Here is a 21,636-nt window from a genome sequence, read left to right on the forward strand (position 1 = left end):
AGACAAGCCTACCAAGAAAGAGCCCGATAGGATTTTTTCATACCAAAACAATTATTTATTTAAACCTGCCTAACAAGCTGATAGAGTACCTGATGAAAATCATATATAAAATTACTCAATGCACTGATGGTGAATGCATATGATGCATCTTCATCTACAGTAGGATATATCAACAAGTTAAAACAAGTTGCATTTTTGTAAAAGTGGACGTAAACAGGCACACATGCACAACAACAACAACAAAAACACAACATTGGTGGTTTTAACACATAAAGACACTCCTGTGAATCAAAGGGATTGCAACATCAAGTTTTTATCGCGTTCATTGGTTGATTTTTGTTCCCTTGTTCAACAAAATACTTTTATTCTGAAGGCAGAAACTCACTTTTCCGGTGTTTTCACATCTCTTTTGTAACTTGACAGATTAGGCGTGTGGTCACAGGTACATGTCCTGATGCACCTTGCACTTTGTTATTGAACAATGTTCCGTGCATTGATGCGGCTTTCATAAAGACAGCGAGACACACTATTGTAATAAAAACAGTAAAGGAAATTATTCATTAAACGTTTTTTAATCTCAAGGAATCGTTATTTTCCGTAAAACAAATACTTCTCAGCATCGACATGTACAGTAAAAGTGGGTATTGTTGTCTTCATTGTTCCACTGATACAGGTCTGTCTGAGTCGGTTATTGTAACTGTATCTCAGCCAATCAGAGCTCAGGACAGGGGCTGCCAGTTTGTATGGAGGTGGGCGTTGCCTCTGCACGTGCAGGTAGCCTCAGTCTGGAAATCACAATAAGATCAATGGAAAGCAGCATTCGCTTCAGCATGTAACAATGCGTGGTAAAATAGCTAAAAATAGCTAATTAGTGTAGCATCAATCACAATAATTAGTTTGAACTGTAGGCTTATATGTCGTTAAAATACACACAATTTTAAGTTAAATTATTTTGAACAATGTTGGGTACTTGCAGAGCTTATATTGTGCTGTAGTCATTAATACTTCACACAGCGAGATGTAACCACCACAGTGAGACCTCAGAGAATAAATTCAACGTTTTAAATGCTTTATAACGTGCTCAAGGTGACTTATGTGCCCTTTGGGTTGAACTGAACTTTACAATTTATGGATTTGTCTGGACCTGTATAAGAGAAGCCACAGTAACCTTATTGAAAAATTAGACAAACTACTAATATTCTGTGTCATTCATGTTCCTTTTTTGTTTTACTCGAACATAGCAATACAGTCAACATTGCCCCCATCTGGTCAGAGGTGATAATAGGTCACCTTTAAGCTGTTGACACTAGGCTTGTCACTTTTTTTACAGTTGTTAAAATGATTTATTTTTATTTTTTTTTAAATCAATTTGCCTGTAAACATAAGACTGTATCAAAATAACCACATCCAGCAGTTGGCTAAAAGCTCAATAATATACCAACAATGAAATGTGTCAAAGAAAAAAAAAATGAGGACAGACATACATTTCATAATATATGTATTTAAATCAAACACAATTTAAATATATTATAGATTAAGTACACATACATACATGTCAGAAAACATTAGTGGTACATAGTACCAAGAGTCTTTTCTGGTTCTTTCCATTTCTTGGTAAGGCTCTAAAGAAATAGGTTTTAAAAAAAAAAAGGTTTAATTCACTGAGCACACTTTCCAGTTGAACAGTCCGGTCATCACTGAGGTTTTTTTCAGTGATGCTTAAAAAAAACAGCGATCACCATAAAAAAAGGACTAACATTAATATATGGGGTAAACCAGAAATCTACATATATATAGATATATATATAACATTTAGGACAAGGAGTTTGGAGTTTTCCCAACACAACTGGAGCACTTAAGTTCATTAGGAGTATTTCTTCTTCTACACTCTGTAAAGGTGCCAAGGAAGTTTATATAGGAGGTCAGCCAGTCCAAGAACTGAATCGGCTCTTCTTCTGTTTCATTGTCACATTTCCAAAATGTTCTACAGTACGTCAAACAGCCAAGGTAGGACAGCAGATAACAATACTCCAGGCAGGCTGAGGGAAGTGTATGCAAAAAACTGTACAATGCTGATTTTCACCTGCCTAAGCCTTATGTGGCTGACCCTTAAGAGACAATATCATCTAAAAACAAGGAATGGTCATAAAAGATGTGGGGAGGTCTGCAAGACGGAGCGAGGGTAATTCAGTCTGTCACATCCTCCATAGGTCCGAGACATTTTTCAGACAGTATGGCGACGGCAACGCAGTGGTGGTCCTGACTGACATGCTGCTCCTGCATGCCGGCTTCCTTCAAGCGTATTCAATGTTTTCTTCCTTCAGGAGTGACTGTAGTCTGATGTAAGACATTGGATTTACTTCACCTTTGGCGACTACACATGTACCTTTATAGTGTTGGAGTTGGAGTTGGAAGATGTACTTCAAACTTTTCCATTAACCCATACGTGAACAATCACTCACCCAAGCTCACAGCCACACACACACACACACATACATACATGTACAGACAGATGGTGGGTTAGGGAGGTGATAAAATGCCTTGTTCGTTCTTGGAGTAATGCAGTTCATTGTAGGGTGAACCCTGTGTACAGTTTGTCACTGGCTGGGCCAGCGTCTGCATGGAGTGACAGTCCTTTGGTTCCTCCGTGGGGTCATAACTGCAGATAGACAAAAGAAAACACTTAGAAACTAACTGTAGCCATTCCACACATCACCGCACAGGAGAACAGAGGACTGAGTGAGGCTCTGTACCTTGGTGGACTTGCCGGGGCTGTCATGATTTGACTGGTGGACAACGTCGTTGACGATCATCTTTGCAATCTGCCACGCCATCTCCTCCTGGGCCTTATTGGCAAGAGTCACAACACAACCACAGAATTTTAACTGAGTTCTTTTAAGGTGCTGTACATGACATTCAGAGAATACCTATTGTTCAGAATCTTAGATGGGGTTGCCCCCTCATCATATACAGACACTTGGTCAGGACCAAGGTTAGCATCGCTGTGGGGTCTGTTGATAATTCACATATGGGATTTTTGCATTAGATTTTGGCTCATTGCAGAAATAAGCTCCATGGCAAACACACGTTTCTGATGCTTCAGCATTTTGTTCGGGAGGATAATTTTTACTAATGAACAACACATTTATTGTGTTTAAGTGTTAATGCAGCCGACATTAAAAAGCTAACGTTATGCTATAGAGAACTATGCCACGGTCGCACGACTTGACCATCACTATTGTTATGCTTAAGACCGTCTCTGACAAGCTAATCAGCCGTTTTGACAAGCTAGCAAATCCGTAGCCTAATAAATTGTTTATCATCATAATTGACAATATACAGAAGTTTGCAAGAGAACTGAAAAACACGACTAGAGGCTGTAGGGCGGACTAGAGAGAGAGATCCTGTCTGTGTCCTCATTAAGTTTGAGAGGACAGACACCACAGCGCTAAAATGCTAACTCACTTCCTGGTTTAAGAACTCGTTGGTGTCACTTTTTAAAGCACTAGATAGCCATAGTGGCTCACATGTGTGCCTGGCCGGACTTGCTTACACAACAAACAACAGAGAAGCTCCAATTACAACAAACAGAGTCCGCATGACTTCATTCCCTGCTCAAGAGGCCATTACTCCACTATATCTTAACATATCAAATGGTTCTTTATCTTCTATATTAATGTTCTGAATGTCTTTAAATAAATCATGACGTCACAAAGTGAATGTGAACACATGCCACTGAGAGCCTTGCTATGTGCCTCAGACAGCTGAATCATTTATGAGTATGTTAACATCTTGTGGCCTCACCTCATCCGAGTTGCCTTGGACCCATTTCTTCATGGCTTGAGAAAACATAGAACCTAAATGAGAGTAGAGAGAAGGCTGAGTGAGACAGAGAGACTGCATCGGTGAAGACAACAGTACATAAACTGCAGCACCTTAATCTGAGCAAATAAACTGCACCTACTGCTGGCTGATTTGAATTTCTCAAAGTCAGTTAATCCTGACATTTTTAAGTACACTCTGTTTATTGTCTAGACCGGTTATTCTGCACCTACATTTCCCGTACTCTATTCTCGACCAAGAGAAAGCACTCTTAGACATAATAAATAAAGATTTTGCATGTTGTTAGATCTTAAGAGTAGTGGAGGCTGTTTTTTTTCTCGAGAGAGAAATGTTCTTAAATATTTCAGAAGGCTTTGAGCTGAAAGGAGAATGGGAGCAGCCACCAGATGAGGTTTATATTCATATGCACAGAGCTTTTTCACTGCAAAGAGGAATGTGATAAAATATGATAAAAGTGAGGGCAAACACTTAAATAAAATAATGATAAAGAGAGACTGTAACAGGTCGAAGAGAGAGAGAAAAGTGTGAGTCTATCATGCCTTTGGATTTCTTCACATCCGGCTCTGGTTCAGCCTCCCTGATAAACTGGCCCATCTCATTCACCTTCCCAAATGTCATCCTTCTGAATGGACGGAGAAGAGGGGAGGGGTAAGGCCAGCAGACAGTGCAAATGGGACAAAACTGAGCCTCAGGCACACACTAAATTGTGCGTGTGTGTGTGTATACATCTATCCAATAAATGCAATTTCAAAACAGGGTGGAAACAAATCTCACAGACTACAGCTTTGTCTTTCAGCAAGATAATTCTCTTGACTTATTCTTGTACAGGATTATTCAAAGCACACTCATAAACCACTCTAAGAGGGAGTCAATAAAAACAAAACAGTAACAAGCATTAAAGCGAAATGGCAGTGTGGGCAATCAAAAGAACATATAATGAGAGAAACATCAAAGTAAAAGACAACAAGGGAATCTGAGAGAAAATACCAAAAGACAAATTGGATAACAGCAAATGCCTCAAAGGTACATTTAAAGAGAGAATGGAAAACACAGATGTTAGCTTGATAAAAGCCATAACGGTAGTTTAACCAATCCCAATGCATTAGACACAAAAAACTCACCCAGCGTATGGCCGCTGGTACAAGGACTCAGGGTCCAGGCTGGCAACGTCCACTGTGATCGCCTCGTCAAAGTTTTTCAGGATCTTGATCGCTGCTCTTTTGGCACCTTGCTGTAGTGTACAGGCACCATGAAATTAATGATCGGCAGCATTTCAGGTTACATTGTTTTTGCTTTAATAATTTTGATTTAATACTGTATCAAATGTATTGAAATCGCGATATCGACGAGTGCAATATCAGAAACTGAGTAAGGCGTATTTTTTTTTTTTTTTAAATCAATCACACCATGATCTTTGAGATATATTTTTCAATCGCAATGAGAATAATAATGCAAAAAAGATAATTCCCTCCAACATCATAAATCCAATCGCAACTGCAATATCAGTCTAAATGAAAAATAATAATAATTAGATACTTTCCTGATATAATGCAGCCCTAAATACAGCTAAACAACAGGAATGACCAAAATCCTTTGGCAGTAACAAAAATCTCTCAGTCATTCATGTAATGAGGCTGAACATTTGAAAATGTCAGCAGACAGAGGAACATGCCTATAGGGGCTGAAGATGTGGGTTAAAGTTAGGGTCACCTGAGTCTGAGAGCCCTCGCTGGCATTTGAACTTGAACGGTCGTTGTCCGCGAGCCCACCCTGACCTGGAGTGCTGACATTCACAAACTCGTCCGCCCGCACCGAGTTGATGAGGTCACTCAGGTATTTGTAGTAAAGGTTGCTAGACAGGAAGCCTGGCATGTAGACCTGAACAAATGCAACACAACACTAACTCTGTTAGAGAATAATGAGCTCTGTGATATATTTCTGGGCACAAGTTACAAAGGTTTGTTACTGACCTTTATGAGCTTACAAGTGTTCAGCTTTCATTTCATTAACTTGCATTTGTCAGTGGTATAATAGGACAATTTGTCACAAAACCTTTAGGAGGATCCTATTAAATACAAGACAACAGTTCGAGCAGGTGGCTCTGGAAAATGTCTAATTAAATATTTTTAAAGGGCAATGTAAATTAATTGAAGGTTTTATTTTAGGTGCTTTTTTCTACATATCTGAACATTCCCCATCTCCCTACATGCTAAAAGAACAAAAGCCCCATGTTGAAAATAATAAACCCTTGGTGTGTGGCTATTTGAGAATCGGACCTTCTCCATGGTGGTCCAGGCCTGTCTGAGTGGAGTGGTGAAACAGTCGGGGAGTGGTCCCCCCTCTCGGCAGATATTCGACTCTATCTCCATCCGTACAGAGTCGCCAAAGCCCAGAGGGTTGGTAGCCTGGAGTGAGAAATACCTGGAGGGAAAATATTGCAATGAACAACTAGACTCAGATGAGGGCACTATTAAGATCTTAATCAATACAATAAATGCAACAGAATTAAAAAAGAATCAAAAGCATGTTTAAATGAGGTTGTAGTACTGCTGCTGCTGGCTATGACAACTGTGTGCAAAAAAGATGACATTTATCAAATATCAAATATTACCTAAATATTAGTGAAACTGTGGCAAAAATCAACCCAGTGGAATGCAACTAGGAAAACTTAAATTGAAGAAAAAAGCTAAAGAACAAACTGTGCAGCCTCACAGAAAACTAAGTCTCATGTTACTATAGACTGGTGACTGGCCTTTTACCTTCTCAGCCTCACTTATCTGCTCAGGTTACCATCGGGTGATTCAGACTAATACAAATGATACACAATAACCAACTCATTATAAGATTCCTCAAAACCTGGAGGCAAATCCTCCAACAAAGGGCGACTGGACTGCAACTGTCAGTGAAATAAACTGTATGAAGAAACCTTCACCTTAAGGTTATGATATAATAAATTCCTAAAATACTGTAAAAACAGAGATGTAACATCACTGAAAGACTCTTTATTTATAGGATTTATTTTCCCCACAATAAACATAAGTGCAATAAAGCTGCCAAATATGTAATATTTGAATTCCTCTGTTACTGCAATGAGAATTTTCTCTGGGCACACATGTACAACAATTAGTGAACCAAGTTTACCCAAAAAATTACTATAGAGCAGTTTCACCTTGACAGATCACTGTCACTAGCTACTTCAGCGGACATAATCGGCGTGTTTCGACTGAGTACTTTTTAGAAAGCGTCTGAGTGTTTTGGCTCCGCCCACTAGTTAATTCCCCATGGCCTCTGTTCCCATACAGGTACTTCTGTAGCGGCTTACAGACGGAGTCCGAATGTGACAACAGACCGACGCGGCAAGCAGTGTTGCGAACTTAGCAACAAAATCTAGTGACTTTTTCTGCTGTAATTGGAGACTCATTCCTACTCTTGTTAACGAGTAGTGCCGCCCCAAAGCACTCACAAGCGGCCCAGTCCTCCTGTTGCAGTCTCTCCCAGCTGCAGTCAGCAGAGCAGGAGCTATTAACCCGTCAACATCCAGTTTGCACCAGTCTGAATCAGGCATGTGCGAAAACGCCGCTCAGTAGCGGAAAGTACCTATCCGAGGCAGGTTCTTCCTGAGCTGCTACCTGAGCTGCTAACTAGTGAAGTTGAGCGTATCTTAGGTGGATCCTCTCTCCCAAGCCACACCCATAGCGGCTCACTAGAGGGAAAAGTACCTAATGGAAATGCGCCTAATGATGCACACCTGTCTGCACTATCACTGATGGTGTTTTGGAGCACAAGAAGACTGAAAATGAGGGAAAAGACGTACTTGTCATAGAGGATCATTGCGTCATTTTGAGCCTCCTGGCCATCATATTGGCCCTTTTTAGCTGCTAGCTGGTTCTGGAAGTTATCAGCCGCCAGCCAGAACTGCAGTACATTCATCGCCTCTTCCTTTTCCATGTACTGCAGAGAAGAAGGTGGAGAGCACAGAACAATTCAACTGAAAGTCACTGTGGGTTGTTGCAATATCCTTGTTTCAAGATTTACTGTATGTCCTGTGTATTTGCTGATATAGATAATAAATGTTGACTGACTCTAACCTTTGCCCTTCTATGTGTACAGAGTCCTGGTGTTAATTGTCACTTTTGTGTGTACTAATAGGTTGGGAGATTGTGAAGAAAGCACCCACCGGGTTTTCTTGTGTTTAGTTATGTTTACTGTGTCCTGAGTTTATTGCTGCTGTGACAATAGAAATTCCCTCTAGAACAGCAACAGCAAATAAACAAATTACCAGAAACTGTTTTGTGGTAGTGGCAAAAGAGGAAGAGTTTATAATAAGGAGTCAAGAAGAGACACAGTTTGTGTACAAAAAAAGGTTGCATTGGTATAAAAATGTGTTGGTAATGAGAGGAATAAATCATGTCTTGGGAACCACTGGGCCCACTCACCTCTGAGAAGTAGAAGAGAGCTGACTCACAGAACAAGATGTCAGCCAGGAACACAGAGCCACTCGTCAACACTTCGATCTGGTATTTACAGAAATGATGGCTCCGCAGGAATTCAGTAAAGTGCCTGGAAATCAAAGAGCAAGTGGGAGATGAATACAGGCGCTGCTGTGGATGTTCGGCTGGTGAAATGACAAAAGACTGCAGTTGCGCCTTAATCTTAACGTCAAAACATAGCGATGTGGGAATTAATTCCTGTGAAAAAAATAAATTGACAGAAACTCACTGTTGCTCCAAGATGACGAAGACTACCGACTGTGCAATGACAAAGCAGTTTGGGTCCACCATGCCATCCTCTCCACATATTTTAGCTACACAGAGGAAAGATGAATTACAGTTTTTGTGATACCACATAAAACATGATCCCAGTTTTAAAAAACACTTGATGACTATAAAATTGTCTCTTGATAAATGTGTTTCTTACCAACTATGTCGTTTCTGATCTGCTCTGTGATGGGGATCGGCCTCACAGCGTCTGGTGAGATGTACTTGGTGAAGATGGTAACCGCATCTTTCTCTATACCTGAAAAACACAGAAAAAAATAGTTAATCATCCAATGATGCTCCAAAATATGAACCCGAGGCTGCCTGATCGGTTGTTACAAAGAACATAAACATTGTAAACTATCACTTGGCAGGTGTTTTATGCTCTACATTACTGTTGCTGTTTTAAACGTCAACTTGAACGTTACCGGTTGTCACACACACCTAAAATATACCTGGAGCTGCCAGCAGGTCCTCACAGGACACCGATTGGTCAAATAACTGGCTGCTCAGACACAAACACATTACTTGAAGCCTCACAATCACAAAATGGATTTGCGATCTTATCTAGGGTTGTCACGATACTAAAATTTTCAACTCAATACTGATACTCAGGAAAGTATTCGATACTCGATACCATTTTCGATACCGCAAGGATAAAAACAAAGACCCCAAAATTTAACAGAAATATTTTTATTAACAAGAAAAATGCAACATGTAAAAATTAACAGAACCACAGGTTAAATATTTATAATAAAAAACAGTTGTGCAAAAAGAAACTGCAACTATGATAACAAGCTTAAGATACTTGTTACTTTTGAAAATGAGTATCGTATCCAGATACAACGTTTTGGTATCGATACTTTTTTGAGTATCGATACTTTTGACAACCCTAATCTTATCACAAGAATCCGGCTGCAGACATTGAAGTATGTAATAAAAATTAACTCTAATATAAAGAGAAAGGGTTGTTTAAAACTGACTTACTTTTCATGAGTTTGTCCGAGAGGTCTCGCAGGGTGCTATTTGACTGCACCTTGTAGGGAGTCCCTGTCCTGGAGGGGGCCTGCCTGCTGGGGGTTTCTGCTCCAGGAGTGCCAGGTCTCAGGCCTGCTTCTGTGCTGGAGGAGTCCCGCCGCTCTGGGTGTACCGTCGGGCCTTCACTGCTACTGTCCCGAGTGAGAGCATTAGGTTTGTGTAGAGCGAGCTCCAGGGGCTCTGAGCCGCCTGGGGAGGCAGGGACGGGCTCAGCCAACGAGCTGTGTTTGACAGAGTTCAGGCTGTGTGCTCGGATCCGCGACCAGCTGACAGAACGGAAACTTTCTGCCTCCAGCCAGAACCGAACCAGGTGGTCAGCGCCCTGTAGTTCCATAAAATGCATGTAATGGGGTATCGCCACATTGTCCCGAAGGACGTGCTCCACCGTCTTGGACAGCCGGGAGCGGGTCTCTTGGGACTGAAAGTTCACGCTGGAATGACCTGAAATATAAAAATGTACACACAATACATCAACTCAGCAGCAATAGCTGTAATAACCATTTAACCGGATACATTACTACTGTGTCAATATTGTATTTCAAGCAACAGGAAGATTCAGAAAAGAGTAAAACACACATTTCTTCACTTTCTTTTCAGACATCAAGTTCAATTCTACATTTGACGGTAATGTAATGTAAACAATTTTGAATATTGTATTAACCCTGTGTCGTTTACATGCCTACACAATTATACATTATGTCCATTTTCAGCCTTGTACTTGTATTTTGGGTTTATATTAGAAAATGTTTCAATGCTTTAATGTTAAAAAATAAAGCAATTAACAATGTTTTAAGCCTCTCTCTTGAAAAGGGTCAGCTTTTGATCATTCCACAGTAATGATATTGCACCTTCATAACCAAAAGAGACATATAAATCTTATAATATGGGACTGTTAATGTAATTTGTCTCCATTTAAATGACATGATTATTGGATAACAGATTTTATAGTTTTGTGCTTAGATTAGTGGGGAGTCATGTTTGCAAGGCTGAGAGCATTTCAACTTTATGGAGAAAACTCCTGCATTCACATGACAGTAAGATTTATGCTGCCTATAAGCTGAGGCTAGACACTGAAGTATTCCACTTTAATAACAGACTGAACAGCACACTCTCTATTATTTACAGGTTTCAACTCCCATTATAGAAGGAAGATAAAATGTGCATTATATTGATTGGAGATGCAACATGAAGTGAAAGATAAAAAGTGGATCCTCTGTGTTCTCCTCTCCTATTTCCACTGAAAATTTGGTCCAGACTGAAGGCTGACGTGAGCAGAATTTAAACTCGTGGATATTTGTTTTGAAGTCTTGAGAGTTTCTGGCTCTGTCTGTCTGGTGGTGGCCTTAGACTATGCAATTTCACAGATGATTTAACTCAGACAAACTTTTCAGAACCACACGTCACCAGCATCTGTGTGTCCTGTCCATCCTGTCATTCATGCGTGTATGAAGTGGTCAGCGATGACCACGGCAGCCATAGCAACCTTTGACAGACTCCAAACTCCTGTCGGGATGCCTCATCATTAAAGAGTCAAAGGGAGACTGTCTGTTTGAATAACATCCACCATCCTGAGGGATTGCAAGCACAAACACACTCCGAGAAAACAAAATAAACAGGGGAGCGTGCTTAGTGAATACAAACCCAACACTTGCTGGATTATGAATCAGAGCACATCAGCGGTAGTTAGACTGAAGCGTGGGCAGAGGCTACGTGGTGTTATGTTTGCTCTTCAAGAGGTGTCGCCCAGTGTGAGGCGCTTAATCAATCAGCCTCTTCAGATTTCTTTAAGATCACACAGTCAAGGGCACCTTAATACTGAAAGCTGTTAAAATCACAACAACTAGCGCGGCGTGCATGCGTCTACATCACATCATCAAAGCGCCTGCTTCATTTGAATATCTTTTGAGAGTCAGTCAATGTCTCTTACAATGCCCCCGCACATGTGCTACATCTGCTCTATGCTCTTACAGCTGCTTTCAAAAGAGAGCAGGGAAATCATATCATCATGTTCAAATTATTGCCACTGCCACTCAACAATCACAGGACACTGACCAGTAAAGATGAATTTTTAACTCCCACTAGCTCCACTATGGTTTTCTATGGATGCCCATTTCCAACAATGGGAAAAAAAAAAAAACCCTAATAGCCTTGTGATGAAAAAAAAGATCTTGTAAGTCATTATGAGAAGCCTTCTTGAAATGATGACATAGTCGCCCAAAATAATGACTTAGTATCTCAATAAAATGATTTAGTGCAGCAAAATAATGACTTCATATCTCAATAAAAATGACTTGGTATCTCAGAACAATGACTTAGTATATCAAAATAGGGACAAGCTTTGTCAAAAGAATGGCTTAGTATCTGTAAATAATGAGAAACTTTCCTAAAATAATGACATAGTATCTCAAAAAGCAAAAGTAAAGACTTAGTATTTCAAGATAATGAGAACATTTCTCAAAAGATAATCATTATTTTGAGATACTAAGCCATTATTTTTGCAGTCTGAAATACTACCTGTAGTCCTTTGAGATATTAACTTTTTGAGGAATGAGAAAGTTTCTCATTATAATGATTTATAGGATCTTTTTCTTTTCCCCATCACATTGGCGGAAATGGGCTTCTATGGTTTACGGTCTTAGCTCCAACGTTAAACTGCCCCTGCTGCCAACAAACTAGATCAACTTTCCTCCTTGAATCCTCCGCCCTCACTTCCTTCCTTTCTCTTCCTTGTGTTAAAAACCACAGCCCAAATATCACTGGTGCCCAGTGTGTTTCACTGTGCTTTTGTTGTCAGGGCTGTGGCACAGGTTCCTCCACCTTCTTCTGACTCACCCCACCTATTCAACTTGCTCGTGCAGTTCCTGTCACTGCTGTAATTTACCATTTAGCCACACTAAATATTCACCTCCCCGTGCGATGGCATCTAACATACATACCCTGAAACTAATTTTAGAGCACTTCTGATGAAAGGGAGGAGCTGTTTGTTCACCACATCACAAGACGAACATCATTATCCTGACGGGCTTTGGAATGTCTGGGTGTCTGTCAAAAAACTGGTGCATGAAGTTGTGGGAGTGCGTCACACAGGTTTAATGGAGTGTTGCACAAGACGGTGCATGGTTTAAGCCATTTTAGTGATGCAAGAGTCACACACATGCTTCTGTAGCTACAGCATGTTACTGTGAGAAACCAAATATCCCCTATACGGTTAAACAGGAGCCAGTGAAGTATGTTTATGATTCCTTTTCCCTGTGCTTTTTTATTTTATTCACTTCTTTGTGTCTTTATTTGGTGCTTTTATTATTTGCCAGAACCCGCAAACATGTTATAATTAAACTAATTAAATTATTTAAATTCATGTTATTCCCCTTTTTCCTGTAATATTTGGTCTTAGTAAATCTAATTTGACTCTATAAAATCAATAACTGGTTTGGTAAAAATATTTTTTACCATCAATTGATCGTTTCAGTCACTTTTCAAGCATAAATAAATAAACAAATAAATGAATAACTATATATATATATATATATATACACACACACACACACACACACACACAGAGGTGCATCTCAATAAATTAGAATATCACGGAAAAGTCAGTTTCCAGTAGTTCAAGTCAAGTAGCCAGCATTTCCATATTAAACATACTTTTTAAAATTGGTCTTTTTTATTTTTTTGAGACACTGAATTTTAGGTCTTCATTAAATGTAATCCATAATCATTATAATTAGAAATTAAATACATTAAGACATGAAATGTTTCATTCTGTGTTTAATGGATCTATATAATGTGTTATTTCCACTTTTTGAACTGAATTACTGACATATTTATCGGGATGCACCTGTATATGTGATTTCAGCATCTTTCATGTACAGATTCTCTGCTTGGTTTTGTTATATACGATAGTAATACAAATATCTTTGGGTTTTTGACAGTTGGTCGGGCCAAACAAGGAATTTAAAGAAGTCATCTATGACTCTGGAATTTATAGAACATTTTTCAATTTCATTATATAGATTAAACAATAAAATCAAGAAAATTATCAGCACTTTAATATTATTTGCATTTATGAAAATAATTGTTAGTTGCTGCTCAACTCTTTTTTTCATTTTTTTCCTTGGCTATCTATTGTTTGCATTTGCTGTTGCAACACATGTATATATAATGGTAGCCCAATCAACCAAAATTCACAAAACAAGAATGCAACTTCCTATCAGCCCCAACTTGGTTGACAGGTCACATTCTCCAACCCCAATTCCAAAAAGGTTTGGACACTGTCTAAAATGTAAATAAAACAGAATGTTATCATTTGCTAGTCATTTGTGTCATATGTTCAATTGAAAACTGTACAACGACAGTATATTTTATGTTTTTTTGATTGATTGATTGATTGGGAATTTATTTGAACACAAAATAAAAGAAAATGTTCCAACAGATCAACTTTTGTTTTTGTAAGTATACACATGATCCCAATGTTTTTGGAGTTGTAACGTCAGATAATAATGTTTGAAATTAAACCTATATTTTGAATTGAACCAGCTGAGAAACCAAAAATGATAATGAAAATCATGAACACTAGCTCTTTAGAATAAACCTAAAAGGTGTGTTGTCAAATGTTTGGTTGGTCGTTTATATGTTATTACTAAAAGCAAACTACAAACACATGAATACAGGTTCCGTACCCAGATCTCCAAAGTGCGCAGCCTCCATGTGGCTCGGCTGTTTCTTGAGGATGGCGGTGCGACCGCGGGCGAAGGAGTCCATGTTGGCGGAGATGGCGTTGATGGCCACATTGCTGGGCCCAGCAGCGTCCTGGATAGCATGGTGGTTCCTCAGTCCTAGTGATGGAGAGTGTGGGCTGGGTGGAGCTGTGAGGGGAGGAGAAAACAGGCATTATGCAAAAAAACAAAAAGAGTAGAATGATTTTGAGCGGCCTGAATGTATGACATCAGTGTGACTTGTGTGAAAAGGTCTTTGTGGGGGAAGTTTTTCAAAGAGCTCACAGTTAGCGTACAGAGGCCTTCGGGCGTGATGAGGTGTTTGAGAAGACAGACTGCTCAGTGTTTGACTGTGAGCTGTATGCGTTTCATTAGTAGCTTGAGGTCAAAATGTTAGTCCTTGTGACAATGTGGCCAGCAATAATTAAACATAGCAAACTAACTTAAGCAAAGAGTGATTTGAATCACTTTCTTGAAATGGCTAATCTCAGTTCTAAGAGCACATACATGAAAAAAAACATCTCTAATATATCTCAAAATGGCCAAGAAATTCATCACAAACAACTAAAGCATTAGAGCATGTCTGTATTGGTCATTTGAAAAGACATCATGAAAAAAAAAAGCATAGCAATTCAATAGCACTGTGTGACACGTTCGAGATGATGATGAACTCACCTCTACTGACTTTAGCATCTGTCACTCTCTCTGGTTCTTTGCTTTTGGCTGTGGGGAGAAAGATGAGAGCTGCGTTGTAACTGGAGGAGCGTACAGCATTTTGATACACAATACAGGGCGAGACCAGCAAGCGCACATTTCATTCAAAGGGTAGGTGTGATGTCACCGGAAAGACTGGAACTCACTATCTAGTTGCATAAAACATAGTAAGGAGACTGATATACTAGAACAACAAATAATTTACTGCAGACTTGTTTCCTTGCAGCTGCTGACAGATGAGAAAAAAGGGAAGCAGTGTTCTGATATGTGAAAGCCCCCTCAGTCCACCTCATTATATAGTAAGCAGGACTAAGAGGGCTTTCATACTGTACGTCAGCACAGTCCTTCCTAAGATTTGTGACCTTGGACTAGCAGCTCTGGTGGGTCCCAGGCAGAAGCTTAAAGTCAAGTGGAGTTGATTGTCTGACAGCTTAGCCCTAGAAGAGTTGATTATCTTTTTTTTTTTAATACATGGCGCAATGCAAAACTATTTAATACTAAAAATATCTGACGCTACTACAAAGCTCTGCGGCCAACTGTCAAATAAAAAATGAAATATGTGGCCTGCAGTGGAGTAAGTGCACAGTGGCAAGCACTCATTAGAGTGACTCATTCATATCTTCAGATTAGGCTGTTGCTGCAAAGGGCGGTCAGGATACGTATCAATTTCTAGCAAGGACATTACAAAATGGACTGGGAGGCCTGGGCAGAGGGGACAGAGCTGTTTGTGAATGCATGTGTCAACCCAGAGTCAAAGTGAGTTGGCACTGATAGGCTTTTAGTCACAGAGCTGTAATTTTTAAATAATCTGCTGTGCGGTAATGAAACATGGTACAAACCAAGGTTTCCATTATTCGGCAATTACCTTTTCTACTGGGAATAATTAGTTGATGTCCATCATATTTAATTATCTCACATCATAATGGCTGGTAAAATAATCCCCTCTAAACTATACACTTATCAATTATATTTGATCTAAGATAAGATGGAAATTTCATTTCACGATTCAAGTTCATTCAAGTCACCAGCAGCATGCTCTGTTGTGAGCCAGAGGGGCCTATCTGCATTTGTTTGGTTTGTTGTACAGTGGTTTTAATTCTGTTTTTGTTTTTTTATCTGATTATATCCATGCCTAAAGCTGAAGGCAACTCTTCATGTTTACATACTGTTATTTAATGCCCAGGCTAAAGTAATATGTACTTATTTACAGGGGTTAAAGCAAGAAAAGATTTGTGAGCCTGAAAAGATGTCCAGGAGGAAATGTGTACAAAGAGTTATATGAATGTAAAACTTGGTCAGACTTGGTCAACTTTTAGTCCTGTATTTATTTTCTAAATAGCAATATTATGCATGCAAATCTATTAGCAGGACTCATTTTATTTGGAATATAATAACTGCAAAAGTAGCATCAATAAAACCATTATAAATCTACATGTCTCAATTATGGCATCTTTGTACAGTAACAGCTTTATAAAAGCAAAAACAAGCACCACTTTGAGGCTTAAGCTCCATGACGACTCTCTTCAGAAAGTCGCTAACCTTGCTCTATCTACACAGCAAAGCATCAAGACTTGTCGCAGTGAAAGAAACACTTTGACTCATGCTATGTAGAGTGTATTGAAATGTTTTCAAGGACTGATGGTAGGAGGTGTTGTGTGGGACAAACTGAAAGAATGAAGTGAATAAAACTGATAAAAGAAGAAGTTTAACAATAATGCCTGAATAAACAAAGTACAACAACCAGCAGAGCCTAAATAACATTGTCTTTATTTGTGGCAACTTGTTTTGAGTAATCCATTATTTCACATGGCTATTATTTACCTCTGTACTATACTATTTATTTGCAAGACTTTTACTTCAGTAAAAACTAACACACTCCCCTCCAGTCAGCCCTGAGCTTCATCCTAGTTCAGAGCATTATGAGCACACTCTCTCTAATATTTCCTCATTTTAGAGACCTGCTGTGTCAGCTGCTTTGGCTGCTGTAGCCTCTGAGGAAAAACCTAATCTCAGGCTTGAAGATGAACGACTGTGGTCTAGTTTTAACAGTGAAGTTACTGTGCTGATTTGCACACGAGTAGACTTCAGTTAAAATCTGTTTCACAACCACTGGCTCACAGTTCTGCCCTACCACCTTTAAACAGACTCGGTTGGAAATGTATTGACATTTATTGATATACACCTTGCTAAAATACAACAATTATCTAATACGTCCTATCTTATTGAATTGCATAATGTTCAAATTTGTGCTAACTAAACTTTATGGTCATTATGGGGACTGTAGGTCGTGGTGCTTTTGAACCGTTTTGTGTTATACTGAGAGCTGTCTCTGATATTTGCTCTATCCTAATTATTGTAAGTGGTGTGGACAAAATATTGGAGACACCTCATACAACTACAGCTTCCAAAATAAAGCTGAAGCTCTTTAAAACGGTTTCAATTAAAATGGAACATTATAATCTCATGAAGGTAGGATTGATTGCAGTGCTGAGATATTAAACTGCATTGGTTTCACCTAGGTGTACCAAATAAACTAGCAGTTGAGTCTAACAGTGGGGCAGCACAGTGAAAGCATTATATACAGTCATGGAAAAAAAATATTAAAATACCTTTTCCATATTCTTTTTCATTGTAATGCCTGGTACAACTAAATATACATTTGTTTGGACAAATATATTAACAACAAAAATAGCTCATAAGAGTTTAATTTAAGATATCTAGTTTTCCATAAAAAACATGGAAATTGCTAGATATCAGCTCTTAAATTAAACTCTTAAGAACATTGTTATCATTATATTTGTCCAAAAAAATGTACCGTTATTTGTACTAGGCATTAAAATTAAAATAAAAAAAGACATAAAAAAAAAAAGGTGGTCTAATATTTTTTCCATCACTGTATATTGCACCACCAGCACATAGAGTTGTAGCAGCTGAGTGCAGATCAACTAGTGGTAAGCAATGTATTGTATCCAACACAAACTATTCATGCCATACAATGCAATTTCTTACAATTGGCAGGCAAAAGTATGAGGAAATAATGCCTGATCATGTTGTGGTTTATAATCCACACTGCGGGTGAGCTCCAATCAGTTCCTTCTGCTCAACGTTGGACGATGCTGACCAGTCTTACTAGCGTTAGCTAACGTTGCTTCCCTTGCGGTCAAACGTTTTTTTTAATGACACACATTTAATATGACAATAAACTAGTCAGATACAGTGGGCTAATATTAACTGTTTTAATATGTATTACTGGTTAGAGCTGTATTAGATTGCCCGGATAATGCTAGCTAGCAGCCATAGCACACTTCGACACTTGTGTCAGGTGATGGCTAACACGGATATTAGCGCCTGTTGGGAGCTTTTAACATTTAAAAGCACTTGTTTGTGCATACATATTCACAGTGATGTGTCTCATTGACTTAATGTACTGCTGACAACTCACTTGGGTGGATTTATTGCCACTCCGGATAATATTTGGTTAGATATAGCAGGGAGGTGAGAGAGGCCACCGCTAAGCTAACCATGTTACTGCAGTGAGGACAGGAGGACTCATTTCCACAAACACCACAGAGCCCTCATTCATTTGTTTACAGTCGCAGTCTCGACCACATTCGTTACTCCTTATCAGGCACCACTCTCTCCTCAGCCGGACTCTCTGCTGCTAACTATCGTTGACGTTGCAGCCCTCAGAGGAAGCTTCCTCACCTTTCCTCTTGAAAAACGACATGACGGGTTTCACACTCTGGACGTTTCCTCAGCTCACTGACACCATCCCGTGGATCCGCGGGTCCCTTCATTCAAATGCATCTGTTCCGTACACTCCTGAGGTGGAAATGGGTTATTAACGCAGCCCCGGTGAGTGCTGTCAAATTGCAATTTTCTCCAAATCCAAACCCAGCACGGCGGCCATATTGTCAATAAACGTCTTACTTCCGGGCTGGTGCGGCAGCAGCATTGTGGGAAATGGTGTATTACCTGCTGTGGTCAGGAGAGGGCGACGTTTCTACAGGGTTTTAATGAAAAGGATTATCGTCACCCTGTTAAAATAATCACCTAACTCATTTTTTCAAATTTTGCAGGAAACACAAAAAACTTATATGACCTCTATTATCAATTAAAAAAAAAGATGTAACAAAGGATGGCTATTGGCATAGTAATAACACTGTGTGTAAACTATGTAACTTAAGAGAAATAAATGACTTAGGCAATTTTTTGAACATGCCTTTGTGACTTAAGCAAGATATGGTAAGACTTTATTTTGAAGGTGTTTACATAAGAGTCACACAAGCCTGTCAGAAACATGACATGACAAGTATGATGAACATTAAAGTTACTTCAAAGTGTCATTAATGTTCATAACACATCCCATGTCATGTTTATGACACACTCATGTCACTCTTATGTAGACACCTTAGAGTAAAGTGTTACCAATATTAGTGTCAACAATAAAACACTGATATGCTAAACTGATAACTAAACAATCTCCCTCTAGCTCTTCTTTGTTGGGTTCTTATCTGATGCCTATGAATGTGGCAAATTGTCAAAGAAGTGATGATCTTAAAGGTGTAAAATCACATGATCTGATCAACTGAGGATGTAGGCGATTTTACCATAGGTGGCCGGCGTCATGAGGAGATGATTTAGGCAAAAAAAAAACTATTAACTATTAGGTAGTTAAAATGAGCGGAGTGGAGTCATTTCACAGTGTGGTATTAGTACTTTTACTGAAGTAAAGGATCTGAACACTTCTTCCACCACTGTCTTTTTTACTTCTGTACTTAATTTTTTAATTTTTTAATTTTTTAATTTTTTAATTTTTTAATTTTTTAATTTTTTAATTTTTTAATTTTTTAATTTTTTAATTTTTTTTGTGCGTTTCTGCGCATGCGCGGCCTTTCCGGCTTCTGCGCATGCGCGGTATTTTTCCCGCTTCTGCGCATGCGCGGCTTTTTCCGCTTCTGCGCATGCGTGGCTTTTTCCCCTTTTTATGCGCATGCGCGGCTTTACGCATGCGCACAAGCGAAAAAAAGCCACGCATGCGCAGAAGCGGCGGGAAAGCCGCGCATGCGCAGAAGCGGGAAAGGCCGCGCATGCGCAGAAACGCAGAAAAAATAAATAAATTTTAAAAAATAAATAAAGAAAAAAAAAAGACAGTGGTGGAAGAAGTGTTCAGATCCTTCAGTAAAAGTACTAATACCACACTGTGTATAAATGACTCCACTCTGCTCATTTTAACTACCTAATAAACTTTTAAGCGGTTTAATTTATAAAAATGGGTAATCATTTTAAATGTATCATGTTTTTCATTTTAAATCTTGACCTGAAAAGTAAGTAAAGCTGTCAGCTAAATGTAGAGGAATAAAAAGTACAATATATGTCTCAAAATGTAGTGGAGTAGAAGTATAAAGTTACATAAAATGTACATAAAAGTACCTCAAAATTTTACTTTAAGTCCAGTACTTGAGTAAATGTACATAGTTACTTTCCACCATTGCTACCTGCCTCTTCTAACTTATACATATCAGTTAAGAGTCCTCCTTCAGACACTGTATGAGGATTGAAGGGATAGTTTGTGCATTATTATACAAAACTTGGTACAATTATTGTCAATGCCCTCCTGAGGATAACCCTTTAAGGTTTTATTGATCGGCCCCTAGGTGGCACTGTGGTGGCAGTCTAATTTCATATTTGGTACCGAGGCCACACTATAACACAAGGCAATGAAATTCATAGGGGTGGTATAGACTGGCCCCTGTAACGCACACACCCCGATGGCAACCTCTCATTGAAAAATAAAAACTCAGTCAACCAAATAGCAAAGTGGTCTAGCAGACTGATTGGTGAGCCACAGCTCAACGTGGAGACCTTGTACACAAAACAATTACAGCGCATTACTGGTTCAATTTTAAATGACAGTTCCCATCCATTGCACACAGAGTTTCAGCTCCTCCCCTCTGGGCGTAGGTTTACAATCCCTAGGTGTAGAACAAAAAGACACAAAAACAGTTTTGTCCCTGCTATGCTTTGCACAGGTGTTTATTTATTGTTGCTTTTAAATATGTTTTTATGTATACATTTTAACCTTTAGGGACCTCGCAGGTTGTTGCCTGCTCAGGCCCTAACTATTAGACCTGGTAAAAGTACAGTCATTGACTTAGTTTTGATGTTGCATTGATTTCACATCCATTCAGCTTAAGTGGTGCTCAAAACAGCTTGGGCGCTGTGCCTAAGCCTTACAATAGTAGGGAAACTGTCCTGATATTGATGTTATATATCTTGTCAGTAGGGCAGCAGAGTAATAAAGCTTAAGCTTATTTTTTATGCAATAATTATTCTAATGGAGAACAAATATACCAGAAGACGTTATATAATGTTTTCTTAACAAAGGGGAGCAGGAAGTCCAATATTTATATTACATTGTTCCATCTATTTTTATATGGACATTTTCCTGTAAAAATATATTTTTTCACCTGATGGCTATTTCAGTAGATGTTTCCACTTCTTGCTGAATATAACTTTGCTATTACACATCAATAGAAATCAACCACTGGGCTCACTTTGGACAA

General features: G+C 39.0%; 1 protein-coding gene across 1 annotated transcript; it reads right to left on the minus strand.

Annotated features, from left to right (window-relative positions):
- Positions 1-553: 553 nt before the first annotated feature.
- akap10 (A kinase (PRKA) anchor protein 10) lies at positions 554-19,075 on the minus strand. The gene is made up of 15 exons (XM_059352246.1): positions 18,776-19,075; positions 15,032-15,079; positions 14,321-14,506; positions 9,588-10,079; positions 8,761-8,859; positions 8,563-8,647; positions 8,280-8,403; positions 7,658-7,794; positions 6,120-6,264; positions 5,554-5,721; positions 4,965-5,074; positions 4,383-4,465; positions 3,805-3,857; positions 2,754-2,846; positions 554-2,659 (listed from the first exon to the last, which is right to left on the minus strand). The coding sequence occupies exons 1-15, from the start codon at positions 18,795-18,797 to the stop codon at positions 2,654-2,656; spliced, it is 1,851 nt and encodes a 616-aa protein (XP_059208229.1). The 5' UTR covers positions 18,798-19,075; the 3' UTR covers positions 554-2,653.
- Between the last annotated feature and the right edge of the window lie 2,561 nt (positions 19,076-21,636).

This window comes from Centropristis striata, chromosome 15 (assembly GCF_030273125.1).
Source record: "Centropristis striata isolate RG_2023a ecotype Rhode Island chromosome 15, C.striata_1.0, whole genome shotgun sequence".
Lineage (NCBI taxonomy): Eukaryota > Metazoa > Chordata > Actinopteri > Perciformes > Serranidae > Centropristis > Centropristis striata.

Bases quoted from the DNA above. Each gene is read 5' to 3' on its own strand.
- akap10 (XM_059352246.1), bottom strand. From the start codon at position 18,797: ATGTCGTTTTTCAAGAGGAAAG. The intron at 10,080-14,320 runs GTACGGAACCTG...TTTATATTTCAG, and splicing joins TGCGCACTTTGGAGATCTGG to GTCATTCCAGCGTGAACTTT. The intron at 8,648-8,760 runs GTAAGAAACACA...TCCTCTGTGTAG, and splicing joins GATCAGAAACGACATAGTTG to CTAAAATATGTGGAGAGGAT.